General features: G+C 44.3%; 1 protein-coding gene across 1 annotated transcript in view; it reads right to left on the bottom strand.

Moving 5' to 3' along the window:
* UMODL1 (uromodulin like 1) overlaps window positions 1-16,652 on the bottom strand; it is a 49,543-nt gene extending 32,891 nt beyond the window's left edge. The window contains exons 1-6 of the mRNA XM_042032709.1: window positions 16,577-16,652; window positions 11,794-12,075; window positions 5,268-5,429; window positions 4,754-4,860; window positions 3,497-3,684; window positions 99-397 (exon numbers count right to left, since the gene is read on the bottom strand). Of these exons, the coding sequence (XP_041888643.1) occupies window positions 99-397; window positions 3,497-3,684; window positions 4,754-4,860; window positions 5,268-5,429; window positions 11,794-12,075; window positions 16,577-16,652 (1,114 nt within the window). The remainder of the gene's footprint in view (window positions 1-98; window positions 398-3,496; window positions 3,685-4,753; window positions 4,861-5,267; window positions 5,430-11,793; window positions 12,076-16,576) is intronic.
* Between the last annotated feature and the right edge of the window lie 813 nt (window positions 16,653-17,465).

Genomic DNA, 17,465 nt, shown 5'->3' with positions numbered 1-17,465 from the left:
CAGGATCATTGCTGAACTGTGAGTGGGGATGGAGGGAGGAGAAGGGAGGAGAAAAAAAGTATATATATTTTTAAATTTTTTTTTAAGTGTTTCTTTACCTGTTTTAACATTTTGACGGGAGATGATGGTTTTTCCACAGGCTTCATAACTGATCTCTACTGAATACATCACACCTGCTTCCAGGTGAGACACATCCATTTGCATTTCCTCTGTCTTCAGGGTTTGCACAGTCTCATTGCCCTTGAGCACCCGGACTTGGAAAGTGTGGTTCAGAGTGGAACTGACAAGCCAGGACATTTCAAAGCTGTTGCTGGTAACGCTGAGGATTCGATGGTTTGTAACTGCAGAGGGATCTGCTGCAGTCCCAGGAAGAGTTGGCACAGAAAAAGCAACATTTCTCCTTTAAACTGTGCTATTCTGAATCCACTACACACAAGCACTTTGACAGTCAATAGGGTAAGGTCCTCTTTATGTCAGGACAGAATCTTCCCCTCTCACATTACCAGGTCCCCTCATGACTGATTTAGAGCTTAATCTTTTTATTTCCTTCTAGTATATGCATTTCCACTGAATCACAGAGTCCTAGAATGGTTTGGGTTGGAAGGGACCTGAAAGCCCATCCAGTTCCACCTTCCACTAGACAGGCTGCTCAGAGCCCCATCCAACCTGGCCTTGAACATTTCCAGGGATGAGGCAGCCACAATTCCTCTGGACAACCAAATCTCCTCCAAATCTCCAGTCACACAAATAACCAACCAGTGAGCTACAGGTGCAAGCAACAGGAATAAGCTTGGAAGAGTGACTCTGTGTACTCTACATGTGTTGACACCTGCTTTGCCTCCTGTCACTTTAATCATCAAAATGCACCTGTTCAGGCAAAGGTTGCCTGGATTTATCCTGGAAAACCCACACAGACCCCAACTAACAGAGGCTGGGGGCAGAGTGGCGTGCAGAACTTCACCTCTTATTCCACTCCAGTCCAGTGCAATCATTGTCATGTCAATGGGAAAAGACAGGGCCCTTCAGAGATGATTCCTCTCCTGGGAGGAGGAGGTGTCTAAACTGGGTAGGGTGAGTTGCCCTGCAGCAGAGCCAGTCTGTCTGGTGAGAGAGAGAGAGAGCCCAGCCTAGACACTTCTGCTGGAGAGAGCTGGGGCCAGCCAACATGAGCATCACATCCTGTGCTAAGCCAGAGACCAGGGCATGCTGCTGCCACAGCTCCAATTCTTTCATGCTGACGGTTAGACTAAGAAAAAAAGGTTGTTTTCATAAATTGCTTCAATAGAACACAGTTATTTCCGGCACTCTGAGCCAAGTAGCTGCCAAATGCCTCAAAAGCCACTCCCCCCTGCACTAGAGGGGCCTCAGTTTAATTCCTCTAGCTTCAGCTTTGATCAGAAGTTGTGGATGAAGATCAGGAATATCCAGTCTGTCTCTCTGAACTCTCAAAGAACCACTTAAAGCTATTTCCTCCCACAAGAAGAACAGGGTGTTGTTAAAAGGATTGTGGTAACTCTTGCCTGAAAGGGCTGGATCATCCATAGAAGCACAAATCTACTGAGGTTTGTTCCCATCACAAATCAAGAAAACATTCATTAAAATCCAAGGTTACTTACAGCACCCAGCATTTGTAGATTGGTTGGTTATGGACAAGAGATTTGATTTCCTTACAGAAGGAGAGCTACTGCCAGTGTTAACAGCATTTACTGCTGAACTTGGACTAAATGCTGCAATGCCTAGGGGAAAATTATATTATCAAAGAGTTAGAGTATTTCTAAGAAAGCAAATCCAAAATAATACCATTCATGTTTTCCACATGAAGAGCAGCAATAGAAGTAATATAAATAGAAAATAAAAGTATTATCACATCACAAAAGCATGAAGTAATACATTACCTTAATTTTTGAGATTAAGGGATTGTAAAATTGTTTTCTAACTAAAGCATCGAATCTGCAAGCAGTTATTAATCTCATTAGCTTAAAGCCTATTAGCAGGCCCATTGATGTCTGTGGGCTGTAAGTATATTTTGCTGAACTGGTACCACAAGGAATTATTTCAGCCAGTGCCAAACTCCAGCTGCTTGCAGCAGAGGGCTCAGCAGCAGTGCAGCAGCTTGGGGTGGGACCATACCACCACTGAGTCTGGGCTGCAGTCAAAACAGGAAAAAAGAAAATAGTAGAAATAATGCCATTAATTGTTTCTCAGGAGGCTGGGGAGGTGCACTGACAACAAGTGACTTGCTCTGAGAAGCAGTCAGGGTCTGGAGTTAACAGGTTTTGGCAGGTGAGTGAGGACAGCTGAGGGTGAAATAGATGAAACAGCAAACTGTGAAATTAATACCCTGCTCTTCAATCAGAAATAGGTAACAGGTTTATGTGGCATTTTCTCCCAACAGGAGGAGAAGGGGCACTCGTGTTCCAGAAATCCCAGCAGGTGCCTCCTGTGAAGGAGCACAAAGTCCTGCAGGAACATCCTCAGTATTTCCCAAGGTGAGACCTCCATTTCTTACCTTCCTTTCTTGAGCTCAGCTGGTGAGGGGTGACCCCGGCATGTTCATGCTGAGGGTGGCAGCTGTAATGACCCTCCAGGTTTACACAGCTGCTTTTCTCAGGGCAAGCACTGAATTCAGCATAGGAGCATTCATTGACATCTAGGAAGAACAGCACACCTTGCACAGATATTGAGAGCAGCATCAAGATTGATCACACGTCTGACTGATGTGTGTAGATCAGGCTCTGGGTATGATAAATTCAGTGTAAATCTGCACTAGTGCTGTTAAAGCCATTCTGGATGTTATCACCCAATCAGTTTTTACCCCAATTCTTTGGAATTGAAGGACAGTTAGGGGCAGCTCCTGCTTGCACCTGTAGGATGCCATCCAAACCTGAGATGTCAGCACAGGAGGAAGGAGAACTACCCAGTGATTTCACTGAAAGCTGGACTGAGTAAACACAGAATAAGAAGAGTTGAAAATGGTGCTTATGAAGCACTGCAGAAGTGAAAATGTTCAGATAAATACAGAGCAATAAGTAAATTGACAGAATTTAAAATTAATCTATTGAAATGTAGTATGTAGTAGTATGCTATAGTAATTAACAAACTATAAATATGACTTGTTTCATGCAAGCTACTGGAAGTAACATGGCAACAGAGTCCATCTGCTTCCCAAGAAAACAGATTTTTTTAAGAGCCTGTTTAATACAACTAATGATTGTGCTACAAATATGCACCTATTTGCTTTTTCACCTGAAAAACTATGTTATTGGGAGAAAATAAATTTAATTGAGGGTTCAGGAGCATTCCCTTCCAAACTACTCACTCCAAAATAATCATCAACTCTCCATCTGCTAACAGAAAGGTCAGGGCCGTGTTTGCAAAGTTTGCAAGGTCCTCTATGCTATCTTTGAAAGCAAATTAATGGTCATGTAAATGAGATCCCAACCGAAGAGGGATGAAAACCCCTAAAATATGACAGAATTACAATCAAGGACCTTGCACTTCAGCGTCAATCACTTCATACACGCGCTTCACCATGGCCTTCAGGGAGGAGGAAACCTCTGCCAGAGGAGCTGGATGGTACATTCCAAGGAGAACCTGGGAGGCCACTGTCCCAGCGTAGGTTTCCCCAAAATTACTCTGGATGTGGTGCACAGAGGTGTTCAGGTGCTGCAGTGCACCAGTAATCTGCAAAACAGGGCAGCAAACACTGGAGCACCTTGTTCCTTTCCCAGCACATGAATTATGGAATGGTTATTATCATAATCTGAGTGTAGAAAGAAATTCAGACACCATGGCAAAGTGGTAACAGTTAGGCCTGTATTTATGCAAGGTGAATTCTTCTTATTACCCCATTTCACAACAGATTTATGTTACAGACATGCCAAGCTAAGGGGGGTGTGGAGCTGAACTCAAAATGCTTTGGCAGAAGGACTGAATAGAAAGAAAAAGAGGAAAAGCAATAGACTCAGGATGAGGGGTGGGATTCAGAGCCACAGAGAGACGACAGAGAGACCAAACCATCCCAGCTGAGAGTCAGGAATGAGAGAAGGGACCAGCTAGGCTGAGCATCAGGAGTCAGTGGAACAGATAGCAGGACACTCTGAGAAGAAGCTTATTGAACAGCTCCACCTCAATTCCCCATTTCTTGAGTGCTTGTCTTTCACATAGCTTGTTTTATTCCAAGATATAAAAGCCTTGGTGGATCCTTGTCCTCTACTCCCTGCTACACAGCAACAGGACCAGGCTTTCCTGCTTTTTCAGGATATGAGAAGGGGAAATCAAATAGGAGGAAGAATTACACCCATGCTTTTGTTAACATTTCTATTCTCCTGCCCATCAGTGCCAGCACATCATGGCAGATAGGTTTGTCTCTGGAAAACTTTAACTGGGAATTCCATATCAGAAAACATCGTGCTTTGAAGGTCTTGAAGTCTGGTCCCAGTCTGTCATAGTCCCAAAACTGAACTGAGACAGAACTGGAGCAAGCACCACCTAAGCAGGAAAAACCCCTTTATTTCAGCATGTCTTTAAATTGCCCTGGTAAGAGACCTGAAAAATTTGCTAAAGAAGCTGATAAATTCATTATACTTGAGCTGCTTAAGGACGCAGCTGGCATTCAGTAATCAGAAATACAGAAATAATCAGAAATAGGGCCAAAAAAAATCAATGTGGCAGAACAAAGGGGGAGCAAAGAGTGGCCCCTGAGTAACAGAATCATGGGCACAACGAGGGAAGCGTTTGTGTTTGTACATACCACAGAGTGCAAAAGGCGGGAATGATTCAGAAGGTGGGAATCCACCCGGATTAATTCATTAAAATCCATTTTCACAAGCACTGTCACGTTGTACCAGAACGTCCTCCCTGCAGTGTAGGAAATAAAACAGCCAAGTCATCTGAGGGCTGGTGCTGCAGAAGGCGACAGAGCTTTAGGGAGTCTCTGAGGAAACAAAGCAAGATTTAACTTGGCAAATGTGAAGGGCCCACGAACAGCCACCAGCTAGGGCCTCGTTTGCCATATGCCACAGGCAGAGGAGCCAGCCAAGGGGAGGGAGCCAGTGAAGGTTTGCTGGACCCACAGCACCCACACACCACTCAGTGCTCATGGGTGCAAGCGCTGAAGCTGAATATCCTGGAATTCAACCAAGGCAGATTCCCGTATTTGTTTTAGGAAGAGCTATGGTAACAGTTTTCCTGCCCACTCCCACCCTCAGAAGGGAAAATTAAGGATATTTCTATTAGAAGCAGTGTTGAATTTATCAGTAACATACCCTCTGGCATGGGATCCACACAGCCTGCTCCTTTGGAAGAACTGCAGCATTTTTTCAGCCCTGGACATTCAGTATCGAACGTGCAAGGAAAATCAGATGTTTCCATATCCTTCACTGGACAAATACCAGGTCTTGAGGAGAATACACTGGATCTGTTGAGTGCTAAGTAACAAAAACATTTCTGAGAACAAAAATACAGAAAGTTGTTTCCACAAAATTGTGATATTTAATTTATAGCAAACACCTCCTCCTCATTTTAGAAGCACGTCTGTTCCGAGGTTTTAATGGGGAGAAAACAGCAGCCTAAAATATCATTATTTCATTCCAAGGGTGTAAATATTCTCAGATTTTTCTCTTGTCCATGACGTTTCTGTTACAGAAATTTTGAATTTATAACTTTCCATTAATAATTATGGATGGATGGGTGGACAGTTACGTTTCTAAATGTGGAGACACTGAAGCACTGCGAAACAGAAAATGTGCCTGATGTCAGCTGTGACTAATCCAAATAATACATAATGATAAAGGAAACAGGTACTGTCTAAGATAGAAATTGGGAACTTTCATTTAACATTTTGTGGCACAAATTTAACCTTAGCTGCAGTAATTCTGTTCCAGCTGGCCACTCCAGGAGGTTGGTAGCCCATGCCAGAGAGCCTTGCAGAGAGGGCAGCTAAGGCAGGAGGTTGCTGCTTCCCAAGCCAAGGGCAGACAGTGGTCCTGGGTCAGTGCCAGCACAAAATCTCTTCTGTGGAAAGAGAAAATATTTCCAAGCCCTACAAACTCATTTCTTTACCCACACTCTCAAACACAGCTCCAAGTAATGCTCAGCTCTGGTCTTTCTAATCAACCTGAAAGAATTCTCTTTTCCATTCATTTTGCACCTATAGGGTTTTGATCCTTTACTGGGCAATTAAAGTCAGCCAGGAGAGAAAGGAACCTGATTGTTGCAATAGAAACCGTTGTGGTGCAGGAAAACCACGTTTGTCGTCATAAAGCCCATAGCAAGTGAAAGGTTCACTGCAAACTATAAATCTATCATGAACAGTCAGTTCTGTGGCTTTCCAATTTCTGTTATCCCAAGGCTCTGAATGAGAGTAAATGTGAGGTTTCTGAGAAGCAGAGGGGATAGTGAATCTAGCGCTTTTGGCCTCAGCAAAGTAACCTTCTTAATGAGGGAAATTATCTTGACTAATCAAGATTTAAACTAAATCTACATTACTTGCTGCCACATGCACATTCCAGGTCCTCCTCTCTCTGGGGCTGGCACTACAGGTGTTTCCCCCAAACAGGTCCTTCTCCTAGAAATATCCCTCCTGATTTTAAAAGCCCCATTAAGGTGTGATACAGCCTCGGTTGCCCTTAGCTGAGTCTCACACGCATTCCCAGTCTCCTGTGATTGCTCCTTCTCAGCCTCCTGGGCAGGGAGCTAAGCAGCCTCTCACACTGGAGCCTGCACAAACACAAGCACCAAGGGATTGCCCTGTGTTAGGAAATTCCCTGTTCACCAGTGCTTCTTACTGCTCAAACCAGGTGGATCTTGGCAAGCTGGACCCAGGCGTGTAAATTCCTCCAGCTCTGAGACTCAGGTGCAGTTCAAGCAGGTTTGAGGTTCAAAGCAGCTTTTTTTTCCCACCTGGGTCTCTTTTTTTTGGTGTGTTTAACTGCAGTGTAAATGGTTTAATGAGTCACATGCAATCTCAGAAAACACTATTGAATCCTGGCTGGGTGCCACAGCAGATATTTATCTGAAATCAAAAGGTCATCCTTTTCGGATCAGCGGAAGCGGAGATGGATTCACTTCACATTTCTGCCTAATTGTACCAGATGCACTTTGGAAATCCAATTTATGCCCTCCTCTTCAATCATGCTGGGGACAGTCACCTACCAAGCAAGCACTGAGGAGCAAGCCAGCCAACTCCTCTGTCATTTGGATGAAGTACAGGCTTTTCTCCTCCTTTATTTACATAAATGTATGGAAGCAGAACTGCAGCTTAGCAACCAAAGGTCACTTGCCAGCCTGCCCACTGGAGAGCTGCTGGATCTGCTGTGACTGCAGGATGGGCCATCTCCCAGGAGAGTGATGCTGAGGGACAACATTAACTCAGCCATAACCCCTTCCCTCTCCCTCCTTCCATCTGGAAGGGATGGTTTCATCCAGAAGGTGTGGCAGAGCCAGGGACCAGCACCCTGCATTTGTCTCAGGTATCAGAAGGGGGAGGCAAATCTATGAAATTGTAGAGAAAGCTCCTGGGAAAGTCTGTTCCAAAGGCAGGCTGGCAGTTTTCATCATACAACCCTGGTTTTGGGGTCTTTGAGCATTGGTAGGCTTTGCTTGCTCAGATGGACATTTTCCATCTTGATTGCCTCTCCAGGGGCTAACAGAGTTTTATGTTGGTCCAGCATCTGACAAATACTTAGCACCCTTCTTGGATGGGACTTTTGCCTTGGAGGGGAGAAGGCTGAGGGGGATGTGATCAAGGTTTACAAAATCCCAAAGGCAAGGTGAAGGCAGAGCCGGTTTTCACCAAAGAATAAAATGGGTGAAAGAACTCACTTCTTTACCCAAACGGGAGGGAACTTCTGCAATTTGTCAGCACAGGGCGTGTGGAGGCAGACAGCTCCAGTGGGCTCAAAAAGGGACAAGGCAATTCCCAGAAGGGATTCCCATCAGCAGACACCACTGGGAACAGGCAGGGACACTGACAATCCTATTTCTGCAGCTGCTGGGGGCACACAAGGGACCCAAACTGCAGGGCAACCAGAGCCACCTGCTTCTGGGTGAGGTCCCATAGGACATTCTGGCACCTTTCCCACGCCAGGCTGAAGCTGCAGTGCTGCCCATATGTGACACCACTGTCCCCTGGCTTTCAGGACAGCTGTGCCCCAGCTCCTGCTGCTCTGGTTACAGTCAGCATGGGAACATCTGTGTGCCAGCTCTGAAAGGTCCCAGCACTGCTGAGGAGCTGCTTGGGCACCTACAATGAACATTTTTTTACTTTGCAGACATTTTTCTGGAAACCTTAGGAAGCTGTGCACACAAAGCACACTCCGATTAAAGCGTGACCTTAACAATGCAAATCAAGTGCTCTCAAAAAACTCCACACTTAAAGTTGTCTTGGGCCTTCTTATTTCAAGGCATTTTTGTACACGTGTGCTTAAAGACGAGTCTTCATCATGTGCTGATGCACTCTTTCCCTCCCCAGCTGGGGATCAGGCAGGGTTAGATGGCAGATAAGGAGCTCTCTGGTTTCATCTTATGCTGGAAAGTGGGCAGCAAGCCAGTCACAGGAGAAGTAACCATACCATCCATTCAAGCAGCTGGAAGCAAGCCTGGAGAATTGGATCCTATCTCTACCTAAAAGACAAGATGCAGGGAGAAGTTTTGTATGGTGAAACAACCTTTCAGAGCTGTGGGTTTCACAGGTCCACAAGCTTGACCTGCAGCCCTGTGCCCCAACCACACATGTTAAAAGCAGCACTAAGCACCATGAAAATCAGAATGAATTTATGAAAAAATTAAAGCTGCACCCAAGGTGTCTGAAAGTGGGTCTGAAACCAACACAGAATGGTTTGATCTCAGTTTCTCTGCAGCACAGGTGCCCATCTGTGAAAGACAGAGAAGCTCCCTCGCTTCCCACAGGCTTCATGAAGACAAATTGCTGCCTGTGAATTCCCCAGGATTCACCTTAAGAGGTGATAAATAGTTCTCTACTCAGTGAGAGGCTGAGCAGAGCACTGAATGTGGAGGTCAGGATGGCACACTCTGAGGAGCTCCTTAGAGGGACTCCATCATCCCTGGGCACAGGGAAATGTGGTCCTTGGGGCACTGCAAAGCTGGATGAGATAATTAAAAGAACTCACTAATCTGCAAGCACGGGCACAAAGAGAGAAAACGAAGGCTGTTTTGTTTAATTCTACCTTTAGAATTAATTCCAGCACTTCCTAACTTTTAGATACTTAACTTTCCAGCTGTTATTTCAAAATGTCAAAGTCATTTGTGTATGTATCTGTAACACTATCCCAATGGATAGACACACAACTAGTGAGAAATACCACAGCAACTTGACCAATGATCTGGACATTTTTTTCCCCAACAGTAAAGAAATAATAAAAGCAGGGCCTGCCATATCCCAGGCAGGGGTAAATGTTTCCTTCTAGGAAGAGAAGGTGAACAGTGGCCAGGAGCAGGTTGCTGTGAAAGGTCATGGAGACCTTTCCACTCCTGGCAGGATGGAGAGCACGTCAGCATGGATAACATCAAGAAGAAAATAACAGTAGTTCAACAGCGTGCTGTGCAGTAATTTCTGCAGTTCCAGTTTCTCTTCTCATCATTTATTTAAGACTGTGTCTAGACAGTGCATTACCATTCACAGAATTTATGACTAATGCCCTGAAAAGCAAAGATACCGGAATAATGTAAACACGGAAATCACCTAGAAGCCATACAAATCCTTAAATGGTTTAAAATATTCCCAAATTAACTTTGACAGGAAAAAGTGTCAGGGTGACCACAGTATTTCATGGACAAACTTGCCCAGTGTATCAACAACATGGCAAGAGCAGGGTGGAAATTCTGCAGTAAGAGATTTACAGATTTGTTCCTGTTAGATGAAACAGAATCATCAACAGGTCTCAAGCCTAAAATATCCCTAGAGATGCTTTTAAGAGACATAGATTATACTGGGAGAAAAATATTTCAAGCATTAACAGGATGCTTTTTTTTTTCCTCACAAGAAGATGGTCTTGATTTTCAGAGGTTCAGAAACACCTGAATTTCTTGTGCAAACAGTGACAACCACGGTGACTCTTTCACATTTAGCTGGCACAGCTCTTTCCTTGTACTACAGCATTAAAAAGCCTTTTTCTCTGGTTACCTCAGTCTTGCCATTTGATGCTTACAGGCACACATGTATGCACATGCCTGTATGTCCAAAAGACTTCACTGAAGTAACTTTTCAACCATAATTAGACATACTGGAGACTTTCCCCAGCGTGAAACTGATGCTTGGAAAATACAGATGATCAACAGCAGGTCCTTTGCCTGTCTGATAAATCTGCTTGGACACACAGTAACCTGCAGCTCAAATTCTGCTTTGCTGAGACTCCACAACAGCCACGGAGCCAAACAGTGGCAGGATACAGTAAATTAAAAATAATGCTTTAATTTCTCTTCTCTAGCAAATCATTTTAGGAACAAGTAAAACACATCGACCACTTCTGTGTTTGCTTCCTTCTGTTAAAATCCTGCTAGACACAATATTCTACCTGTGACTGTGGAGAAAATGCCTGGGGAAAAAAAAAAGTTTGGAAGTTCTTTTTCCAATGCTCTGAAGCAAGTTAAATGTGGGATGAACACATTGCTCTTGACAGATCCCATGACAGGACATATAGCTCATCCCCCCTCATGCCACATTATGATTCGGTGCAGGAGCAGGTTTGGGGACATTCCCACAGATCTGAGTCACCCAAGTCTTATGACCCAAAACAAGGGCTAGGGCTGCAACAGGACCTTTCCTTTCAATCTGGTGTTCCTGTGTGTGATTGTGGAAATGCCCAGGGCCCTACTGTAGAGTGGAAATAGAGAAAATGCAATGTCATACGAAAATAGGAGACAAAACTATGTCCTGCAGAACTTTTCTGGATGACAGAACAGTTCAACAATTTAGATAATTCAAGATGCCTGTTCAGCTTAAGAGCATCTAAATTTATCCATTAGAGAAAGAAAGTTCCTTTTCCCCAAGGAATCCCCTCCATCTACATCTCAAGTTCTGATAAAATTGGGAATTTCTGGTTGACAACTGGTAACCCTGATGTGGGAAGGGGAAAAAGTTCCCATCTTGAGACAAAGGTGATTAAGTCTTCCTGAGCAGTCTCATTAAGACTCAGATGTTAGATCAGATCCACCAAAAAGTTCACCAGTTTTCAGACCTCCCACATAGTCCCAGGTAACCACAGAAGCCCTAAGAAAATGGGTCCTAGTGCAGTTTTGGTTGGAAAGCATCTGGTACCAAGTTGCCCTGAGGTGATAGGTTGTTTTAAATTTGAACCAAAACTGGGTTTGTAATCTGGGAACAAACCCTGCTCCACATCAAAGGAGATGTTATACCAAGTGCATCCTGAATTAGCTTTGAGGAGAAAGCTCCTGGTGTAAATGCAGGCAGGCTCAGAGCAGACACTGCACCAGGCAGTGAATTATTGCTCTTGGCCAGGGATATTGGCCTGAACCCAGACAGGTAATGAGCCCTTGGAGGGGTAACAAGCAGGTGCCTTCCTCAGGCTCCCCTGGAAGTTTAGTGAATTTGTGACTAGGGGTGGCAAAGAGCAAGAATGAGGAGCTTTAATCTGCTATGTCTACTCCTTGCCACGCTGGACAAAGTTTACTGTACATTTTTGCAGACTCATTTACTTCAGTGAATAGGAACCTGTGGCCTAGGACTGAATTAAGCCTTTACACATCTCAGCTGAAGTGAATCTTCTTCCCTAAGAAGCATTTATTTCCTCTCTTAATCTGACTAAAACTTACCTAGAGAGCAGTAGAGTCCAACTTGTTCATATCCTTCACAGCAATCTGTGAGAGTGATGGTTTCAGGGACTTGGACCATGTGAAACTGTGTTCTGTAGTGTGTCCGGGGACACACCATCCACGGGATCCACCCTCCACAGGATGTGTTCTTCTCATAGGACTCCTGGTAGGTAACCATTTTAAACACACTTTTGGTCAGGGTGTAGTTGCACAGATGGTACCCAAGCAAAGAGAGCCCTTTTTCTAGGGGAGAGAAACAGGAAAGAAAGGGATCAGCATTAACTTGTCACCCCGGAGCAGAAGTTCCCTGCAGTATCCAGTTAAAAACAGTGTTATGAGAAAGCAGTGACAGAACCAACACAGATGAATGATTTCCAGGAAGGCTGATGTTGGGAAGAGCATCACTTCAAAAAACAGACACAAGAAAGAATTGGTAGTGACTGCTTGTCATAGGCATCACTTTGGTCATGAAAGGATGCAGATTGGCAGAAAATTCAAAGAGTTCTTGGTGCCTTCAGGTTCGAGGTGGAAAAAGGGCAATTTAACTCAAGTTAATATTAAGGACATTTACATATGTTAATTTAAATTAACAGTAGAGCACAATAGGCACTTCCAGGGCAGAGTCATCCCAGTACTTTAAATGCCCGCTCCAGCCTCCTGCTGCCAAAGCCTTCATCACTCCCCCCTGTTATGAAGGGAACAAAGGGCGAGGAACTCATGGGCAGATGAGTCACAGTAGATGTCTGGAATAAGACATCCTTCAGACATCACCCTAGGCTAAAACTGGGTACTCATACATCAGTGGGAAGCACTTCCACGTATTGACACAAAAGGTGTTCCTGGAGATCCTGTGCTGCCTCTCTGCATTTGCAGCAGGCCTTGTTGATCAGGCCACTGGAAACCTGCAGTGCATCATTGACTTCGAGTATAAACAAAGTCAGTGATAAGGCCATTAACGACATCATTTCACACAGGTCTGGGGAAGGGACTCAGCTTCCAGAGTTCTGAAACCATTTCTGATGAGGAGTGAACTCGTTACATGCTGTACTTAAAACTGAAATACTTCAGCAGGGATAGGGAAAAAACCCCAACAGCAAACAACAGAAAGAAAGCCCAACAACAGCAACAAAAGCAGATGGAGTTTAAGAATTAGCAGTAAGCAACCTACAGTCATGTCACAGACATCAGGCTGGCTCCCTAATGAGATGTTATAGGAGCCAGAGGGGCTGAGTCACCCTGTGTCCCATTTGGGAAACAGATCGGATGGAATTAAAATGCCTGTATCATCCTCTAGCCAAAGCAGAAGAAACTTTAATAAATATGAATTAGCTGCAGAGATTCAAATATAGCAGGACTGTTTTTTTCTGAGAGCTCTGAGGGCACCAGGGTCAGCCAACAGACAGACTGAAGCTAACACAATATACACAACAGGCATACAATTAAAACATTTACAGCTTATCTTATTTGTACAACTTATCTCCTGCCTGAAAAGATGAAACATGTTAAAAACAATTCAAGAAGACAAACCAGAATTGTTAGGCTTTCAGGAATCCTGTGCTTTTATCACATTTAGCTTTCCAGCTAAACAAAAGACATTTGTGCAATTTGAGCAGGACTAGGAAAAGAGCTTTGGAATGGACAATCCATTTGTAGCACAAATGGGTCTAGACATCATGTCTAGTCCATGTTTTCTTCTGGACTGTCCCCAGAAGAAAACATGGACTAGACATGATGTCTAGATACGGCCCCTGGAAGCCCAGCCCTGCCCTGCCTCACTCATCTGTGCATCCTCCTGCAGCAAAAGGCAGAGCTGATGCCGGGTTGTGCTCCAGGGAGTGCATGTGAGAGCCAGAGACCTCCCAGCAGGCTCCAGGGACTCTGTGCTGCTGCTGGGAGCAGGTCAGCAGGAAAATACTGAGTGAAGGCATAGCTGGAAGCCCCACTCCCTGCCTGTTCCTCCTGCCCAGCCTCCAGCAGGGCACCTCTGTGTCCGGTCCCTGAAGCTCTGGGAGAGTGGCTGAAAGGTGTTCACATCCCTGAAAGGCACCAGGGCTGCTCTTTGTGCCTAAGTAGGGAGTGGAAGGAGGTGGTCAAGAGGGGCAGGGAGTCATCCAGCCTGTCTCAAAGCCTGGCTCAAAGCCTGGCTCCAGCCCAGACCCTGCCTGAGCCAGGAGAGGATCCCAAAGGCTGGGATGGAGTACTGCCCAGGACCCAGCTGTGGCTGTGCAGGAGGAGATAGAAGGAGAAGTGAGCCAGAGAAAGCAAGGTGGTCTCTCCCTCTGGCTAACTTTAGGGTAACTCTCTGGGAGAAGGGGAAAGGAAAACAAACATGGGTTCTGGAGCAGAAATCAGAGATCAGGGGGTGCTTTTTATTCAATGCATTTGATCCATTAACACCTCACATGAGGCACAAGTGCCTGAGAAGAAACAGGCAGCTGTCATTGCATTTTGGAAAGCATTCCCTTGCCATGTGTTAAGAGTGATCCAAGAATACCTTTCTCTGCAAATGCTTCTAGGCATGTAGGTGTGGGGGGGGAAAATCTTGCTTCAGCTTTTTTATTTGGCTTTTTTTTTTTTAATTAGTTTGTAACCTGAATGGCAGAGTGGAACAGAAGCAATACCTAAATAATTTTGGTTACAGCCTTTCCCTGGAGAAAGTGCACAAACATCTGTTGTGACCCGGGAAGGAGGGAGGAGCAGGACAAATTTTATTCTATGAAAATGAGAAAGAGAAACTCATGTGTTAAGGAACCAGACTGTGATAGTATAAATTAGAGGAGAGTAGGGCAGGTAAGAAGCAAGAGCTCAGCCTTGTTCCTCATCCCTATGACCCCTCCTTTTCTCCAGAGCTCACGTAAAGCCTGGCAAGAGCAAAGCAGGGACTGGAAGGGAAAAACTGAGTAAGGAGAGCACTGAGGATTCGTGTTGTCCATGCAGAGCTCAGGCCACAGCGAGGATGTAGCACTGGAAAGTTAAAAATTCCAGTGTCAGCTGAGCTGGCTTAGTCTCTACAGCAATGTGCAACATAAATACAGGTATGAAACTGAGAATAAGATGGTGTAGAATTAGACGCAGTTTATAATTGGAAGCGACAGCTGTCAGAGCAGATATGAAGTCATATTTCATACTTAAACATTAATAGTAGGTATATATATATGTACACGCACTAGGTGTAGAATGAGACTGCCAAAGCCTAAAGAGAAGCTTTCAGATAAGGTTAGGGTGGTACAAAAAGATGCCCTCAGTGGAAGAAGCTGGACTGAAGGTGGCAGGGAAAGGTGCAGCACCACCAACCTTTGCCCCATCCATCACTTCTGTACCGTTCAAAACAAGCTTTGACACTCACAGAGTTCAATTATTTTGCTGACAGCAGTTTGCTGCTGAGCAATGTGGCTTGGATCAATTTGGGCTCTTTAGCAAATTGGCTTTCTGTTCTCATTACTCCCGTCTATGGGATTATGGCACAATCAAATGGAATTAAAATGCACTGGCTGTTGTTTTCAGTGACTCAAAGCTGAAGTCAGTGGCACAGCAGAAGGCAGTCACCTGCTGTTAGTATGGATATGTTACACCTATCATTTCTGGATTTTACAATTTTTTCCCAGAGACCACCAGCTTTCAGTACCATCAGGGAAAATATCTTTTTTTTTTTTAACGTTAAGCAAGAGCATAAACAATTAAAGCAAAACCCTTTATTAACAGAAACCAATACTGAGAGGAAAGCCTGGGAGCAAAGGCTGCACAAGAGCAGGCTCCTTAGAACTCAAGGCTAAACCCAGGTCAGCACTGAGAGCATGATCAAAAAACAGCAGCAAAAAATGCTTCACAGCATTTACGCCACAGACAGAGCTGCAGTTCTGGAAACTTCACCCCTCAAGTGATACAGGAACCACTGGGATCTGCAAAATCTTTTCTCACTGGAGAGCAGCAAGACCAAAAGATAAGCCCCTTTCTTATCTTGACATAACCTTAAACGTAGTCTGTTGGAACAGATTCTTGGAGGGCAGATTCAAGTTTACTTTTGAAAAACATGAAAAAAAAAAAAATGGATCACGGGCTCGATTTTTCTCCAAATTCCAAATTTTAAAGTCAACACTATTTACTTTAAATGGCACTAGGATGGGGGTTCTGTTGGCCCTAATCATTACAAGCCTCTTTTCACCTGTGGCTTTGACAGAATAACAGAAAAGTCTGCAAGGTTCTAAGAAATATGGTTTATATTTAACTGAGACTCACAAAACCACTTAGGTAAAGAAAAGCAACAAAGAGCAGCCAAAATCACAGTATTTTCTCATCTACATAAATCAAAGCAGAAATGACGAGTAAATTAGGAGTTCATTTAGCAGTTACAATTGGGTTAGGGTTTTTCAAAATTACAGCCCACACCACAGATGATATTTAAGTATGTCTTCTACAGCCTCACTTTATGCACCTCTAGGAATTTGCCAGGCACATTACTACATCATTTCCTCCTAAAGCTTATTTTAAAGACAACTTTCATTAAAAATTTGCACAATACTGAAGACAAAGCAGAAATTCTCCTTGTTTATTTCTGGCACAAAGGAAAAGACAAGGATTTTGCCCGAGGATGAAAGGCTGAAGACAAAGGTTGCGTTTTTGCTTGGTTAGATTTTCTCTGTTTAATTATCAACAGAGGATCCTTAAATGGTCGCTGGGACATTGCCAGTTCTCCAGAGAGGGCCACCTTGGCTGGTTTATTTCAAAGAAATATCTATCCCACATCCAAACTAAGCTGTTCTCTGGCCAGTTTTGCTTCACTCACCTGTAATTTCATCTCCCCTTCCCTGTCGTGCAGCAGCCCAGAGGATGAGAACAGAAACAAGAGTGATCCTGGCCATTGTAGGGCCCATCCTGGATAAGTCTTTCTTATCCCTTTGTTTCCAAGGTGGTAGAGCTTGGTTGTCCCTACAGGTAGGCTTTTGGATCGGAGAAAAGGGTGCTCTGGGTTTGTTACCTTTTGCAGGGAGGTGATAACTGCTGGCAACAGAAACAAAGAGGCTCTGCTGGGAATTTTTCTGGTTCTCTCTCCTTCGTGTTCCCTCTGGGGAATCTGCCTCTTCTGCCTGTTCAGCTTGGCTCCCCTGGCCTGATTTTGAGAGGAAGGCATTTTAAAGCTGCTGGTTTAGTCCCTGTTTATCCTCCAGAGCACTCACACCTTAAACTCAACACCTCAGAGCCAGATTTATGCACCTCAGATATCAGCTATAAGCATCCTGAATTCAGTTCCTGTCCACACATCAGGTGGTACTTTGAAGGTCTTTAATTCTGTACCTTGAAAGCAAACTAAGAGTAAAAGCCAATATCTATGCCAGTGTTCATTCCTGAGTTTAAACTGTTTGTCCAGTAGCTTTCATTGTGCCCCTCATTTCACTGCAATTTCAGCATCTCCTAAGCCAGAGCAATGCCAGGCAATCAAGAACCTTGTTAAGCAGGGTGTGAATCAGGTCCGAGAAACCAAAAATCCTTTTTTTTTTATTGCCTAAATAATGAAGGCACATTCCCAAGATAGATGTGCCTCCAGCTTTCCAACACACGACAATAACTTCAGTGCAATGTCACTTGGCTCACGCAAAGACAAGGAGTGAACATGGGATGATATTTTCTGAGGAGCTGACACTAAAGGATAGAAAATCACAGGTACAGCTCTTGGA

This window comes from Corvus kubaryi, unplaced genomic scaffold, assembly GCF_017639235.1.
Source record: "Corvus kubaryi isolate FWS band 111438036 unplaced genomic scaffold, C.kubaryi_AGA036_p1.0 133, whole genome shotgun sequence".
NCBI classification, from domain to species: domain Eukaryota; kingdom Metazoa; phylum Chordata; class Aves; order Passeriformes; family Corvidae; genus Corvus; species Corvus kubaryi.
Note: the sequence above shows the minus strand (reverse complement) of the source record. Positions and strands in the feature narration are given on the sequence as shown.